The sequence below is a fragment of the Cydia pomonella genome, chromosome 1 (assembly GCF_033807575.1).
Source record: "Cydia pomonella isolate Wapato2018A chromosome 1, ilCydPomo1, whole genome shotgun sequence".
NCBI lineage: Eukaryota > Metazoa > Arthropoda > Insecta > Lepidoptera > Tortricidae > Cydia > Cydia pomonella.
In genome coordinates, this window is record NC_084703.1 from 23,555,843 (window position 1) to 23,573,764 (window position 17,922).

At 36.6% G+C, this 17,922-nt stretch overlaps 2 protein-coding genes across 6 annotated transcripts in view; one reads left to right on the forward strand and one right to left on the reverse strand.

The window, feature by feature from the left end:
• The window catches only part of LOC133518025 (protein furry), a 206,040-nt gene extending 194,407 nt beyond the window's left edge, over positions 1–11,633 (reverse strand). For all 4 annotated transcript variants that reach the window (XM_061851596.1, XM_061851577.1, XM_061851586.1 and 1 more), the window contains exons 1-3: positions 10,676–11,633; positions 5,319–5,426; positions 4,743–4,970 (exon numbers count right to left, since the gene is read on the reverse strand). In XM_061851596.1, coding sequence (XP_061707580.1) covers positions 4,743–4,970; positions 5,319–5,388 — 298 coding nt within the window. In that variant the 5' untranslated portion in view covers positions 5,389–5,426; positions 10,676–11,633. The remainder of the gene's footprint in view (positions 1–4,742; positions 4,971–5,318; positions 5,427–10,675) is intronic.
• Positions 11,634–12,834: 1,201 nt separating this feature from the next.
• LOC133518143 (uncharacterized) overlaps positions 12,835–17,922 on the forward strand; it is a 45,353-nt gene continuing 40,265 nt past the window's right edge. Inside the window, exons 1-3 of one of the 2 annotated variants that reach the window (XM_061851744.1) lie at positions 12,835–12,992; positions 13,702–13,796; positions 15,508–15,634. In XM_061851744.1, the coding sequence (XP_061707728.1) occupies positions 13,713–13,796; positions 15,508–15,634 (211 nt within the window). In that variant the 5' untranslated portion in view covers positions 12,835–12,992; positions 13,702–13,712. Of the gene's footprint in view, positions 13,059–13,701; positions 13,797–15,507; positions 15,635–17,922 lie in introns of both variants that reach the window. The other variant, XM_061851734.1, reaches the window with a different exon arrangement.

A 17,922-nucleotide genomic window follows, 5' to 3' on the forward strand; every position in this document is an offset into this window, starting at 1 on the left:
TATATGTTATTATATATGTTAAAAAACGGCGGTCGATTTTTTTTTACTTTTAGGTTACTCTACTTTTTTTTGTATGAGGATATCGCAAATCACAAAATCATAGCGACCACTAAATCATTAGCAAATGAATTCAAGTTTAGCACATAGATTACTACATATTTCATAATATAATAAAGGTAGCTTTGTGAAGATAAAATCTATTCCACTTTTTTCTACGTACAAAGTTGGACCATCCTTTTCGATAATAATGTTTTTTTGTCAATTTAGTTTTTATAAGTTCTTTCAGTTTTAAGCAATGTTCGCAAGGTCTACAGCTCACAGAGCTACTAGTTCTTAGTATGTGTAACAAAAGGGAATGGTTTTTTTTTTTCACATTTTCCTTCATAAGTCAATTTTTTTTTAACTGTGAAAAAAGAAATGTTTTGTAATGTTTAATTTGAGCTCTTTCAAATGATACCTTACTTGACCTAGTAACTAGACTTTGAAATTTTGCCCCTTCTTGATATTGGGCTTTATAAAAAAAAAAAAAAATATATATATATATATATATATATACACCGTGTTTTTATTGAATTGCGTTAACTCCGGGGTTTCGGTAAGTACGTTTAAGGAAACTAAATGGCATAGTTAGTTTTCAAAAAAAATAATTTTTTTTTGTTTTTTTTTTACTATTTTTTTTTTTATAAAAGTAACTAAATGTTGCATATAGCGTTGTTGTAACACGGGCATTACATTTAACTCAACCAAACAATTGAAAACTGTGACATATCAATGTCATTTCGAACGTCGATCGTCCGAGATAGTACTTACGTTTAGTAGCAAATGTATGAACTCGCACTAGACACTAATCAATAAGTAAACAGGCCCTAAGGCAAGTGTACACGCTCGTAAGGGTCTTATAAGATAAAAATTAATGATTGATTATCTCCGAAATGGAGTTAGTTAGAATATCGGTATCTTTGAGAAAGTTACTTTATTTAAGCTCAGGAATGCACCCTCGAAATTAACGCAAATCAAAAAAAACACGGTGTATACAGGGTGCTCGCGAGGAACCCATATAACTTTACCAGCATATAGCTGAGGTCGTAATAATTAAAAAACATTATATAAACATAGGTCGAAATTAGATTTTTAACTTTTTTGACTTTTCATACAAATTAAATAAATTATTTTTGGTTCACCAGTAACACAATGCCTTTGGACGAGCTGGCAACGTTTGTTATTGTCTCTATCTCTTTTCACTAGAACGGCAAGTAAGTCACATAGACATTTCTTGTCAAACAAATTATTTCAAACCAGAATGTACATAATGTGCAATCGGATCTCTTTACCTATGTATGATTTACTTATTTAAGGCTTGCCACACACTAGTATTTCCGCCCGCAGGATTATGATAATTATGAATATTATGATCAACCACCGGCGATTTAAATCGTAGTTGTACAGTCGACGTCAAAAATATGTTTACAATTTTTCACCTTATTTCTTTGTAATTAGGTTCAAAAGTGTAAACATATTTTCAATCTGTAAGTCAATATCTGGCAGTGTTGTCAGAACACTGTAGAAAGGGAAGAAAGAAAAGAAAAGACTTCACGAAATGTAAACATTGCCTTTTTTCAGCGAGAATCGCCTCTTGTTGTTAGATGTAACTAAAAATAACATTTAAACTACATAAGGAGAACAACATAACTACGATTCTTATCAAAAAACTTAAATACTCTTAAAATGCTTTTAACTTTTACGGTTGCTTTCGCCACTCTTCAAGGTAAAAAATTTTCAAAGTGGGATCCTCCCTTGTCAACACATAAATTTATTCTTGTACGCATTTGTTGGTTTAGTTGAGCTGGCCAGTCTTTCAGGTTCTGAGCGGCTTCCGTGATTTTTAGGATCAATTCTTCCCTTGAATTAATTGGTTTTGAATAGACCATATTCTTCATAGTGCCCCATAGATAAAAATCTAAAGGGGTTAGATCTGGTGATCTCGGAGGCCACTGTATCGTTGGAGATCCTCGACCAATCCATCTATTTGGAAACTGTTGGTTAAGATAATCCCGTACCACGAGACCATAATGGAGGGGAGCTCCGTCGTGTTGAAACCACATTAAACGCCGAGTCTCCAAATCGATGTCTTCGAGGAGAATGATCAAGTTGTTTCGCAAAAAATGTAGATCCACCGGCCCTATCAATTTATCGTCAATAATGCCTGCCCACATATTGACTGAAAATTGATGTTGGTGCGAGGATTCCCTGATTGCGTGCGGGTTTTCCTCCATCTACATATGACAGTTGCGTGAATTGAATACCCCTGATCTCGTGAATTGAGCTTCATCAGTCCATAAAATAGTTTTAAGGAAATTTGGGTTCTGAAAAAGTTTTTGATTAATTCTCTGACAGTAAGCAAGTCTTGAAAAGCCGTCGTTTTTGATCAGTCCCTGAACTTTTCTGAGGTGGTAAGGATAAAGACCATACTTTTTCCAACATCGCCACACGGTGAGGTCGCTGACCCCACACATCATGCCTACGCGTCTAGTTGACAAGGAAGGATCTTCCGTAATTAAATTAAGTAGCCTGTCTTCAGTCGCGTCATTCAATCCCACAGCTCGCTCGGAGTTGTGCGGCCGAATTCCTCTTTCTCGCAATTGTCGAAACATGTCCGTAATCGTAGAATAATGGGGCACACGCCGATTAGGGTATCTTCGCCGGTACTCCTCAACGGCCTGCACGGAGTTACCGTTGCAGAAGCCGTACGTAAAAATAATATCTGCGACATGTTCTGGTGGGAATGTACGTGGCATTGTCGGTATACTTTTTTTTAAATGTACTTTTTGGTCTTCAAGCAATGCCACAAAAATATGACATTTAAAGGAAGTCATAATTAATAAGTCAAAGTAAGAAAAAATAAAATCCTAGGCAGCCATCTAGCTGTAGATACATATCACTAGAACTAAGTACCTATTGCATGGATCCAAAAGTTAAAAATATCGCACTGTGAAAATAAATGTTTTAAGTACGCATTAAAATTATTACCAGTCTATTATTGTCGATCCGTAAATAATTTTAGTAATATTTTATCAATCTTCATAGATTATGATACATACTGGCCACTTGGAAATTTCCTTCGAGTGTGTTTTATAAGTACTTTAAATAATGACATCAGTCACATGAACGATGGGTTGTTGGTATTGATTCTAATATCAATATGATGTCTCACGTTTATAACATTTATTTAAACAGTGCGACGAATAATAATTTTCCTAATAATTGGACAAATCGTGCGGTTTAACTTAGACGGCAGACTTTTTAATCAGTGGAAAGGAGAGTAAATTGGTTTTTTAGTGCTGCTCAGTGAAAAATGTATTAAGGATGCTGTAATAGAAAATACTGCGAGTACTAATACTGAAGCAGTATCTAGTTGAGTGGTTACGGATTCACGGATTCTACGAAGTGCACGTAGACGAACAAGCTGGTAGAATGAGAAGGGTACCTATTGCAATTCCTGACAGTGATCATACGTTTTTGTTTGTAGGGTAATAAATAAATAATCTTATTAAAATTTGTGTTCCTTTATTTAGCTTTAATACAATCAAACAATAATGGTATGGGTAATAAAAACACTTCGAACTGTTTATTTAGTTTCATGTGTACTTTTCACGATTTAAACTGAATAGGTGTCCAATTTTTACCCGAAGTAGCAAAAACTTAGCTTCGTTGTTCTGCCATCATAAGAAATCAATCGATCATTAAGAAATATGCATTCTTATGAATAAATACGTGTCACTTCAAAATAAAACTAAGACGGTTAAATTTATCAATTCTTGGGCGTTAAGTAATTTTGTTTATCAATACTTCACTAATACCATTGTTTTAGTCGTGGACTTAACAAAAGCAATGATCATTGTTCATACTTTGGATTAAGTGATAGAATTTTAAGATTCTACGTATTTATTTTCAATGACACATGTCGATGATAGTGACAGGAACGAGCTTCTACAATTTACGTCAGACAGATAATGTGATGCGGTCTTGCAACGTCGCTATCCTAAAGGTGCATTATACTGGATTTTTTCTTAAATAAAAAATATTAATTACTCGCAAACTAAGCCGAATCCAGTTTACTTTATATGACATTTTATTTTCTAAAGATGGTCAAGAACATGGTGGTAAAGTTATATGGGTTCCTCGCGAGCACCCTGTATATATATATATATATATATATATATATATTACAGTTCCAATATGTCTGAGTTAGCGTTATTTATTACTATTACAAATTTCAAATCGATATCTTAAGTACTTCTCGAGATATTTAGCAATGTGACAGACGGACAGACGGACAGAGTCGCACCATAAGGGTTCCTTTTGTCCCTTTTTGGTACAGAACCCTAAAAAGAAAACAAGCGTAATGGCGTGCGTAGTAGCGCCAAAATAATCATATTTTTGTTTCCCTTTAATACCCCACACACTGAATAACCTATCACATTAGGATATGAAACAATCATCATCATCATCACCCTATTTTTATTTCATTACAGGTTGAGAAAAGCTCTATACAAATCTCGGCGAGAAACGGGGTTGCCGGCCGGGGATACGCGCCTCGCTACGCTCGGCCGTCTATATCTACTTGGCCTACAATCCTTCGTTTCCCAGCCTCTATAGTAATGTACTGTTCCTTTCTTGATTTTTTACATTTCATAGTTATTGTACGAGAATGCATCGGAAAAGTAGTTGTGATTGCGACTTGCCTCTGGTGGACACTAATGAGGAGACGGTGTTGCCGACACTGCGCCAGTCGCTGGGCACGGGCGCCAGCGGCTTGTCGGCCGCCGCCTGGTGCTCGGGCAGCACGGCGTCGCAGCTGCGGCTCATCGCGTGCTCGGCGAGCTCCGCCCGCGGCGGCTCCGACAACATGCTGCCCTCCGACTCAGCTTCGCTTGACACCATCGATGATGGCGCTTCCTCCGTCCCCGAAACTTTTGAAGGGAAAGGACAAATATTAAATGCTGATAACATATCCTTTATTACACTTATTGCTTCTTTTAATAGTCATGTCATTTCATGGCAACACATATGTTGCCGATAACATATGTGTTGCCATGAAATGACATGACTTAACATTCTTTTTTTTATTACGCATACATTGTGAATATTTCGATGCATGACCCTGACTGTGACTATGGTATAGAGTTTCAAATATGTACTGACGAGTTTATGGATTATTACCTCGTTGTATATTAAGGAAATTTGATAATTTTCCTTGTTCTACAGGACATTATTTGTATAGAACATAGTACAAACAAATAATTATTATTCAATCATACCTGACATTTCTTCACCATGGCCGTCTGAAGGTACGGTACTTAGAGGATCTGATTCCTCTGACGTCATCATAATGAAAAAGCTCTTATACCTCTTTCTTGGACACTACACTGCACAAAAATAAATAATTAAATTAATTATCTCAGGAAAATAGGTTTTGATAATGTATTTTTAAATTTTCATACAGCCAAAAAGCAGTCCATAGTTGTCATACAAATTAAAATCATGCATCATTATTTCATTATGATTACAAGTACAAAAACTTTATTCTAACGACTCAAAAATGTATTGATTTATTTCCAAACGTTACTAACTGACGTGCCCGCAAAATGCCCCCTCGAGTGCGATGTATGCTCGTAGGTAAAACAAAACAGACAAGTGCGAGTCGGATTCCGCACTCGTGGATTCCGTACAAATTTGAAGGTTAAATATAAAAAGTTTGAAAATTTTGAAAAAGATTTGTTCACCCACACAATTATAATTACAAATGTATAGTTAAATTTTTTCCCTGTACTCTAAAGGGTCTTAACAGACAGATAGGCAGACAGACAACAAAGTGATCCTCTAAGAGTACCGTTTTTTCCTTTTGGGGAACGGATCCTTAAAAAGAAATCTTATTAGCCGGGTCCACACAGAGCGAGCATGCGCGCGCGGCACTCCTCACACACAATACGGCCGAGGCACGTCTACACTGGACGTATTGTACGTGAGGAAATTGCCTCGCACTTATGCTCGCTCTGTGTGGACCCGGCTATTCACTAAACACTTAAAACAAGTATCGATTGCTTACGGTAACATGCAATAATTAAAATGTTGATGCTGCTATAGCCGCTACAAAAGCACACCATTCAGCATAAGCTCCAGAAGATATATGATATGCTACACTACAGTACTGGTCTTCTGTAATGCAGTAGTGTATAAGTTTCTTGCAATAATGTAAAATGTGTTTATCACATTTAGGCATTTATACAAGTAGTTTAAAGGTTGCTTAAAAAACTTTAATGTGAGAACAGACCAGTACTGCCATTTATTTACTACTAGTTTCTTCGTCGGCTTCAAAGATTTTTATAACCAACCCCATTTTTTTTTACCTGAATTAAGATTCTTAAGTTAGAAACCCCAGACTTCCATACAATGTCTTTATGTTCCACACACATTCTGATTTTTTCATGTTATGAAATTCTCACATTGATCTGCAAGAATGGTACTGACAAGCGTTCTTAATTCAGAAAATATGAAAATGAAGATTATGAATTCCTGACGCATATACATTATGTATGGTATGGACGGGCAAACACACGCCAGAATCAGATTATGAATTTTCCAGTTATTACGTACATTCGTTGCAGTGTGAGACAAGCTATTAATCGCAATGTTTAAGACATGTGTGAAACAAACCTTTCTGAATTAAGAATCTGAATTCATAGAAACATTCTGGCTGTGTGAGACCGGCCTTAGTAGCGCATGCAGGATGTATTATACCAGATGTTAGAGTTTTGTATAAACATTATGTGTAATGATAGTCGAAAAAGTTGTAGTAGTCTGACACATTATTAATATGTATACTGTATGTAAAATAATGTATGACTAAAGCTTAATGTGTAGTTTATTAAATTTAATTTCAGATTTTAAAAGTTATTGTACCAGAGTGTAAAAATGTTTTTAGCAAAAAATATGTATTATGCAAAATGTAAAATGGCAGTTTTGAATTACCTAGAAATAAATCGACATGAAATCAAAAATACATTGCATAGCATTTCACAGAATGGTGCAAAAAGCAGTGGCTGTAGTCAGTAGAATTATAAGGCTTAAATACATACTAAACAAAATACAACTTTTGAAATAGATTTAGCAATGGTTTATAATATTGGGTTTCTTAATTAGTGACGGAAACAACATTTTTAGGATAGAATGTCAATAGTGGACTTATTAAGCATAAAAAAATTTTAATTGTAAAGCTCTCATACATTAGATTTTATTCATATCTAAAAAAACCCTATTTTGTCACTGTCTCACTCACTCACTGATGATCATCACTCATGCACGGGTGGCATTGTTACTGGTGAATCTCCAGTATGACTTGGACCCCAGTAGCCGTTTAAGAAGTGCAATAGTCTTATGGTAGAAGTTACTAGGCAACTTCCTAAGGTGCATGAGGTGGAAATATTTGCTGATTTCAGGTGAAGTCCAGTAGCTTAGTTGGCAGAGCCATGGGCTAGTGAACCAGTCGCAAGTTTGAGCCTCACCCAAGGCAGTGAATTTTTCAATATTTTATTTATTTCTAAGCTTTGTAAGGGATGTACTGTAATATTAATTATTATTTGTTACCTCCGTAGAATGAAATCAAAGATAAAAATAAAGATAGTTTATTTTTCATGTAGGCATATTACAAACTGTACGGGTGCGAAACCTGCTTTGTCCGCAAAGACCTAATGACAAAACTCCAAGTGTTTGTGAACAAATGCTTAAGGCAAATTCTGCACATCTTTTGGCCTAACTGGATCACAAACGCTCACTTATGGAGAATAACCGGACAAGCACCCGTACATAAGGAGATCCAAACGCGCAAATGGCATTGGATAGGGCATATCCTCAGGAACATGGTCGCCCTAAATCTACTTGGCGCCGTTCCGTGGAGCAAGAGTTGGGTGTATTGGGGATGGCGTGGGAGGAGGTTACCCAAGCTGCCCAGGACCGGAGTCAGTGGAAGAAAATGGTTCGAGCCCTACACCCCAGCAGGGGGTAACAGGATGAAAAGAAGAAGAGGCATATTACAATGCGCTTAATTAATTAAAGCTTTATTTGTTCTACAGTCAGATTATTGTTATTTATTTTACACTGCGCTTATAAATAAAATAAATAAAATATTTTTATTTCAGAACCATAAAAATTCCATAAAACATTGTTAGTACCATCGTTATAGCTAGGGGTTAGTAAGTACATTAAAATCAAATCAAATCCAAATATACTTAATAAGAATAATAAATAATTAATAATATTGAAATCATGATTCATAGTAAAATAAAAATTAGTTAAAATAATGAATACAAAAATAATTAATAAATTAGCATGTCAAATTCAAAATAAAGTAGACTAGAATAATAATTACGATTACAAATTCCCATAAATAATGATTTCATGTCAAAAGAGCAATAGGTACAAGTATAAAAATGACATTATATTTTAATTAATAATTTTGACCCATGTACACAGGATGGAACTCTCTGGTCTGTCGGCAATTACCTTCAGTATCCTGTTGTCGCTGCCTCGGATGCGGTTTAGAATAGATGCGACCCGCTTTCGCCTGATCGCATAAAAGTCGTCAGTGTGCGCCTCGGCAAACATTCCTGAAGCGCTACAGAACCGTGGCAACCTCAACAGGATTCTGAAGGCATCATTATACTGGATACGAAGAGCATTATAGGCTTTCAGCGTGTAGTTGACCCATAGGCTACCCGTGTAAAATACTTGGCAGAACGCCTTAAAAAGGGTGATTTTAACTTGTTTTGAACAATGGGCAAACCTACGAGCCAACATATTGCTTCTGACCACTAACGCTCTTCGTTCCCTCTCCAAATCGAGATCGTCTTTGAGGTCTTCCGTCACAAAGTGCCCGAGGTATTTAAACTGTGACACTCTCTAAAGGTCAATACCATTCAAAGCTATAGAAGGCACATGCTGAGGGTTCATTTTCTTTGACCTGAAGACTAAGACTTCACTCTTTTTGGAGTTGTATACAAGACCGTGTCTTACCGCGTAGGCCTCACAGACACTCAGCATTTTCCTAAGTGCACTGACAGAGGGGGACAGCAGCACCATATCGTCGGCGTAGCTTATGTTGTTCACACTAACGCCGTCAAATAAACGTCTTATGAACATCAAATAAAGCTATGCTGGCTCTAACCCTACACCTCTGACCCGAGAAGATTTAAATCCCTCCTAAATTATAGTTAATATGGAATTTAAAAAAATAAACAAAATAACATACAACATAAAATTATTCTTGGTACAACTGGCCAAACTTTATGGTATGCCTGATATTAATTTGACATACTTATTTCATGACCAGTGCTACCAGTTCACATAACACCCATAGAAGCCATGGGAAACCTCATTCAACAGTATACCATGCTGTCTGGCAACCAATTTCAAATTAAGTCTACCAATTGCTGTGATGTGTGGTGGGGCAGTGTTATTACATTGTATAGATATAATGCTTGATTGTATCAAAATACGAAAGTGATAGGTGGGAATCTAATTGTATGACTCAACACTGATAAGCAAGAGTAGCGAGGCATAGTAAAATACAATCGCAATGCTTACCTGTCAAACTTTCAAAGTAATGAAGGGAAATAAACTGGGAGGTACCAAATAACTATCTCACACTTGCTGTAAGGTTCAACCCTACCACCTACAGTTCATCTAAGCTATGAACAACTAACTTGATCACTGACAGTACAGGATACTTAGGTTAGGTGTCATGTTTTATTGTTCTGAATTTTCAAATATTAATTGTAGATATTACTTAATAACAATTTTAGCTTGAAAATCTGTACATAGACTTTCTCACTAATAGTATTAATAATGTTAATCAGATCTTTGACCATAAAATAAGCACATAAATAAAGACAAATAATTTTCTGCTTAATATAAAGTATAAAGACCAAATTTTTCCATCTTATTATTTGGAATAATATTTAGACAAGAATATACAACAATACAAAAATTATAAAATTGTTTTGTATTGTCTTAAAAACGAAGAAGACTACATTGAGTTATTATTTCATTATTTTTTACTCTTAATAAAAACAATTTTTTACAAGCAAACCCTTGGGTGATCACTTGTATATAGAACTAGCATCGATAGTTGAGTTTATCGATACAGGAACTCCCTACGTGTCAAACAATTTTGCCCCACGGATTCCTATGTCTGTACATAAACTATTGTTTACAAGTAAAAAAAAAAAACTTTCTGGGCTTATAATTGCAGCCTATACTTATGTTTTGACATGACCTGTCCATATCCATGAGGAAAAAATATATCAATGTATCATACTAATAAACAGCTCAACAGTTGTGGCTATGGCATAGCAATGAGGGAGATATATAAAATGCAATAAAGATCACATAACATTTCTGCAGATTACACATAGCTTTATTTTATCATTACTATCATTAGCATTTAGGATACAGATGATTTAAATGTTTCATGTCCATTTACAGATATTTCACGGAGAGGTGATTTGTAATATCAGAGAGATGTATATTATAACAATGAGGATGATAAAACAAAACAACAAAGTAAAGTAACACTTAAAAGCTCAGCGCAAGTAAAAACTTATTAGTATCAATCACTCACCTGCTTACGATTTACGAATCAGCAGTAAAAATGACGAATTATTGTAGCTAAAATGCTTCATCTCCATGTCTACACCTAATTCAATTAGGAATTGAATAAATTAAATAAGAGCAAAATGCACTAAGATATCACACATTCTAATAAATGAACGTAGGTAACACAATTATGCACTGACAATTCAACGGCTTGACAAGTTTTTTTTTTTTTTGTTTTTATAGACTGGATTCATTTATTTTTGCCAAAACTGGTGCACGTACTTACACATCACTGGCAAACAAGTTTTGTCAATAACTAAACAATAGAATAAAAAAAAACTATACTCACCTTGTTTTTGGGGATAGGGACTGTGCGCGTTGGAGGGTCTGCCATCTTGTGGCCTGAATCGGAACCATAAACATATACATTTACACGTCACGTGTTTTCTTGTGCTTAGTAGGTTCTGCCATCTTGTGGGCTACATCGGAACAATAAACATCACATTTACTTACGCCTCGCGCCAAAAATCTGACGGCTCCTGTGCTGCCTCCTACAGTTCATGCACGCTCCCTATCCGCCGGTTTCTTGTAACCGTCAAACTGCCAGCAAGAGACTGGACGGTATGTCCCTGGTTCTGTGGAGTTTGGCAAGGGTGCTAATGTGGGACACTGGCTCCTTTCCATCTCACCGGGACCACAACCAGTAACCAAGTAGATGCGGCGGCTAAAGCGGCCGAAGAGCTCAAGATTTACAAATTCAGGGGTCTCAGCACCGAGTAGGTATACTTTCATGCCCTTTGGGGTTGAGACCCTTGGCCCGTGGGGACCTAACGCTCTACAGTTCTTTAAAGAGCTATCCAAATGTCTAGTCTAATTCACTGGCGAAGGCGACCGAAGAGTTGGCAGCTTTCTCGCGCTACGTATTAGCATCGCAAACAGCGGGGAAATGCTGCCAGCATCTAGAAGGGGCCAATTTTTTTGATATTATATATTAGTTTTATTTAGTATTCGTTTTTTAGGGTTCCGTAGCCAAATGGCAAAAAACGGAAACCTTATAGATTCGTCATGTCCGTCTGTCTGTCCGTTTATGTCATAGCCACTTTTTTCCGAAACTATAAGAACTATACTGTTCAAACTTGGTAAGTAAATAGATGTATTCTATGAACCGCATTAAGATTTTCACACAAAAATAGAAGAAAATACAATAAATTTTGGGGGTTCCCCATACTTAGAACTGAAACTCAATTTTTTTTTTCATCAAACCCATACGTGTGGGCTATATATGGATAGGTCTTCAAAAATGATATTGAGGTTACTAATATCATTTTTTTCTAAACTGAATAGTTTACGCGAGAAACACTTCCAAAGTGGTAAAATGTGTCCCCCCCCCCTGTAACTTCTAAATAAGAGAATGATAAACCTAAAAACAATATATGATATACATTACCATGCAAACTTCCACCGAAAATTGGTTTGAACGAGATCTAGCAAGTAGTTTTTTTTAATACGTCGTAAAATAAAAAATATTTCATCAAACCCATACGTGTGGGGTATCTATGGATAGGTCTTAAAAAATGATATTGAGGTTTCTAATATCATTTTTTTCTAAACTGAATAGCTGGCGCGAGAGAAACTTCCAAAGTGGTAAAATGTGTCCCCCCCCCCCCCCACCCCTGTAACTTCTAAATAAGAGAATGATAAACCTAAAAAAATATATGATATACATTACCATGCAAACTTCCACCGAAAATTGGTTTGAACGGGGTCTATTAAGTAGTTTTTTTAATACGTCATAAATGGTACGGAACCCTTCATGGGCGAGTCCGACTCGCAGTTGGCCGCTTTTTTTAATTTAGCTTTATTTTTAGATAACTTAGTTTTTATTGTAGGTAATATAGTGTAAATAGTGTTCACATTAATGAAGTGTTCCTAATTAGGTTAGGTAATTAAATAAATACAGGTTTGCTATTTTTTGGAAGTACGTATTCATTTTGTAATTTAGGCGGTAATTAGACTATTATTAATATTCCTAGTAGGAACTTCCTACGTCCCTATTTAAATATCTTAAGTTGATATATATCAATAGTGCATACCTCCTAAAAAACTTGGTTAAGTACCTTATTAATTTTTGTAATTATGAATACATTACGAATGGCTACCTATTACGTGTAATTAATAAGATCTTGACGACACAGGGCTTAATAGGTGGGCGACGTGGTGCTGAAGCCGAAATAACGAAACTGCATTGAGCGCCAGTTGGCCAGTTTGGAATTAAACTTCGCTCAGAGTAGAAGTACGCCGGGCCCGTCCGAGTCGACCAGTGCGTGTTGCGTGTAACAGAGGTACAGTCGGGAAGCCGTATAAGGGGCTCAAGTAACTATATCGTTCATTGATGGACAGGAAATTGGGTAATTCGTCCTTTTATTATTACAACATCGGCTTTACTAGGGCTTTCTTACGCCAAGAGCGTTGGGCAATACTAACAAAGTTATTCAAATTAGATACCTAGTTATTTTATCATTAGAGTAACTTGTTTTGGTTGAGATTTTTATAAACTTGCTTTTCGTAGAGGAATCTCGGTAGATTTCTAATTGACGTTGACTGTAAAGCAGTTTAATTAACACAACTATTTACTTAGAATAGAAAACAATAGATACTGAATTAGGTAGACAGGTACCGATGAGAAAATTATTGGAGGACGTGCTGAAGCATATTTTATTTCGTTAATGCTTTAGGTAAGCAGCAGTGGCGGCGCGTCAAAACGAAATTGTTGGCAATTGTTGAAGCTCCTAAGCTTATTAGGGTTTGTTTTCTTCATGAGTAAAATTGAGCAAGCCAATGGGAATCGAGTTCCATGGATGCCCCGCCACTGATACTCGTAGGTACTGCAAACGCTTTTGATGAAGTTGTGATACTTGTGGTTGCTGAGATAAGTAACTACTAAATACTAAAACATGTGCACTATTCGTTTAGATATTTATGTAATGTGAATGTGACCAATAAGTAAGTTGTCAAATAAAGATATAGACTAATTACTTTAATTGGTTTCAGGATCGGGCAAGATGGCGACAAAGAAAGCTCCTGAACCGAAGTCTTCGACGAGCACTGCTGATGCTACCGAGTCTACTCCGCTCGTGTCCAAAAATGTAAGCCTTGATTTTTTTATTCCTTATACTTAATTGTAACTTTCTAAGTAATCTCACAATTTAGTTGTGCACTTTGTACCTAACTATATGTTATTATGTGGAAAATAAGGCTTTTCACTCCATAGTTTAGGCACGTCAATAGATAGATAGCATGTAGGTAAGTACAATTTAAAAATAAATAAACTAAACATCAGTTTTGATCGGGCCACGGTTTATTCTACCAATCATTATATTATAATTAAATATATTAAGTAGAGAAGCATCTAATACGGGCCACAGTGGTGGATAAGGGTTTCAGGTGTTCCCTTACACGCTAACCACAGCAACTCGAAGAATCCACTGCATAATATGTACTGATATGTACTTATATACACATAGTAGTAAAATGAAGGATCAAGCTTCAAAATAAATAACATATTTACTATATTTAGATACTTATCTGCTGAATCTGCACCTAAGTTGTGGTCACAAAATGTCAGGTAACAGCGGATTTCTGTTACTAGTTAGTGTCCAGTATTCGTACGACAGCCATCGGATTGGTCAAAAAATATCTTTAAGGCATTTCTAGTGCATATTTTGTATTTACCTGGCATAAATATGGTGCACTTACATTTATGGCCGAAGCGTTAGTGAAAGTCTACGTTTTGACTCGGGCAATTTGGTTTCGGATGTCCGGATGTTCTTCTCCATAGGTGGCAAATTCTCAATTGAATCTCGTGAAATTTTGTGAGCAGGTTCACTAGCTACATATTTTTTCTGTCTTTTCGTTTTTTGGAAAATGTTCAAAATGTTGGAATTTGCATAAGGGACTTAAGTGCCATTATGGGTCATGGTACTTAAGACCATTGTGAGTACGCTGTAAACATGGCTCAACGATGTAAGTATTTCTTTGTTAAGCTTATAGATCTTATCGCGAGGTCTACAGCTCGGCTCACAGAGCCACTAGTATTCATTCTGTACCATTAAATCATATTATCCACTACATTTTTACAATTATGTAGCTATGTATGTAATAATTCAACCTCAACTCTTATGCCAAAACCTATAAGATATATTATAGGTTACTATTTAAAACTAAAGAGTAACTACCAAATAACTACAGACGTAATAATGTTAGTATGAACTACTTGCTAGTGCAATGGTGACTCCGGACTCCGTATATTATCCGTACATTTGAATATATTTGAGTGGGTATGCATTATGGATATTGTCTTAAGCCGTCTGTCAGGTAGGTATAGGTAGATGCGATCAGTTTCTAGTCGCTCTAATGCGTTCATCTGACCGCGGAAATGTGGCCGTGACCTGCGGACTGGATGACATTCTTCTTATTTTATGTTAGAACGTGGTTTTAAAACTTGTCTATTTTTAACGTCGTATTTATTAATACAAGTTTTAAACTAAGCTGAATAAATAAGCACAAGCATGAATATGTTTTTAGGAGTTTGGAGTCTTGATGAGTGCATCCTCGTAGATATGACCAGTGGGTCATATCTAGAAAGAAAATATTAAAGAATACTTTTGACCTTTTGGGGATATTATACTAATATTTTTTCTTACATACTTACAAAGAAACTATCCGAATATGTATTTGATATGTTACGCACAAAATATCTCTTCTAGTACATTTCCCAATGTAAAATTTCAAATTGAAAAGATTTCCTTGCTGAGCTTTAGGGCTAAAATATTATTTCTAAAAGTATATTTTTCGCAGGGACCAGAGGCTCCGACAGGCCACGAAGAGAGTGGAGGCCTATCCATGAAGCAGACTGTCCTTCTGATAGCCGGGGAGATGGCGGGCAGCGGAGTGCTGGCTCTACCGAGAGCGCTCGCTAGAACTGGTAAAATTATTTTTCATCCCACTTGATCGTAAAAGATATGGGCTGTAATGTAAAGTTTATTAATTAGCAAATTTAAAAAAGGAAGCCCGAATGTGTATAAATATTACTTAAAGTCGAAAGTGAGCGAGTCCCAAGAAACCGCCTTTTCATACAAAAGTAGACCCCATTTTCCTCTAAGGATATTAATATAATTGAAAATATTTGGACATAATTTGATGTATAGCAACCACATCTACGCCCACTCGTTTGTTTTATTAAGATTTCTAGATGTGTGTGCGTAGACGTTCACGTGCGCTAAAATGTTGGAGCCGTGCCCGCATAGGTTCGCTACGCGCAAGCGCCGTGTGCCGTCTCTTGTAAGGATTTGTATATTACAACGCGAACCTGCACGTCTACGCACACCCATCCGGTGTGCAGTTGTTTTTAACCGACTTCAATTTCATAGAAGGAGGAGGTTCTGTATTCGGTTATGACTTTTTAGAGCTCCGTACAAAACTTTGTTCACGGAGCTCTTATGGAATCACTTCGGTCTTGCAAATCGGTTAAATGCGTTTTTTCGTTCACCGATTACTCCGACACCCGTGGTCCGATTTTAGTAATTCTTTTTTTGTTTCAAAGGAGTTACTTACAAGTTCCATTCCAATTTAATTTGGTTCTGATCTGATGATGGGATCCATGAGGAAATGAGGGAACTCCTAATTTTTTAAAGGCACGGGTATGGTGATTTGGGTGTTCTCTTAACCAAATCGAGCATTTTCTCTCTAAAACCATCAATTTGATGAAGTGGATCTGATGATGATGATTTTTTGATGATATTTATGATGATATTTTTAATTTAGTATGTTCACCAATTACTTCGACACCCGTGGTCCGATTTGAGTCATTCTTTTTTTTTTGTTGGAAAGGAGTGACCTGCAAGGTCCATAATATTTTTGGTTCTGATCTGATGATGGAATCCACGAGGAATTGAGGGAGCTCCTCCATTTTTAAAGGCACATGTATGGTGATTCGACTGTATTCTTAAGCAACTCGAGCATTTCCTCTCGAAAACTACCAATTTGATGTAGTTCAACTGTAGCCTTACCACGATTTTGACTCTACATATTAAAATAAATAAATAGATAGATAGATTTAATAGCCTTGGCTACTTCCTTAGCAAAGTATTAGCTACGTGTTCTTAACTTATACATTCCTATAAATCTCGCTCGCACTAATAGGATGCTAGCACGAGCGAGATGCATAGAAAGTAAGTTACGCTAGCGAATAATGTCAGTGTCATACTCGTGGTAAGGCTACTCACTGATTATGAAGACCACTAGCGATTATGTGGAACTTCCCTCTTTTAATTCGGTGTAGGTATTATGATTTCTGATATAGGTAGTGTTGAAAATAAGAGGTGAGGGGTAGGTGTGAGAGGTTTGTGAGGTAGACGGTGGTGGTGAAGGTAAACGGGGGTCTGAGGTTGGGGGTTGGGGTTTGAGTCAGGGTTTGAGAGGTTTGGGAGTTGAGGGGGCGGTGAGTTGATAGGTCGGGGACTGAGGGGTTGGGAGTTGAGGAATCGGGGGTAGGAGATGAGTGGTCGGGGGTTGGAAGTTGAGGAATTGGGGGTTAGGTTTAGGAGTTATGGTCCGGGGTTGAGGGGTCGTTTAGTCGAGTCGAGTTATAATCGAAAAACTGAAAAATTGGACATTCAAATCACCCTCCCCCCGGCTCAAGTGCTACGGCCCGGGACTTCTGATATTTTCACCTCCTTACTAGTCCAAACAAAGCTACAAAGTCAAAATAGTGTTCCAAGCATTTCCCTCTGTACTTAATACGTTTAGATCATTCGTTGCCTGGCCTATTTGTTAATAGTTATTTGTTTTACAAGGGGGCAAAGTAGTTGTTTATCCGCTCGTGTCAATATTGATACCCAAGCAAACGAAAGATTCCAAAATTGAATGACCATTAAATATAAGGGGGTGTTTTTTTTTCAACTCTCAACTATAAAGCTAGCCATAAAGTTGCGGCGAGGAATTATTTCAAATTAATACTTCCCTCTTATTCGCAAGCGACATTATTTGGATAATACAAGCATTCAGCGATGTTGTGTCTCGCATTGCGAACAATGTTTCTAGGTATTTAACTTTGAGAGATGTATGTTATCTCTGTTTTTCAGGATCTCATGATATGCAATGTTTACAATCATGCGCTCTTTTGCCACTTAATGTAGAAATTAAATTTGTGTGTACTTAACACAGATGATCAGATAAGAGACTTCATTTGATTCAAATGAAGCGGAGCCTGCG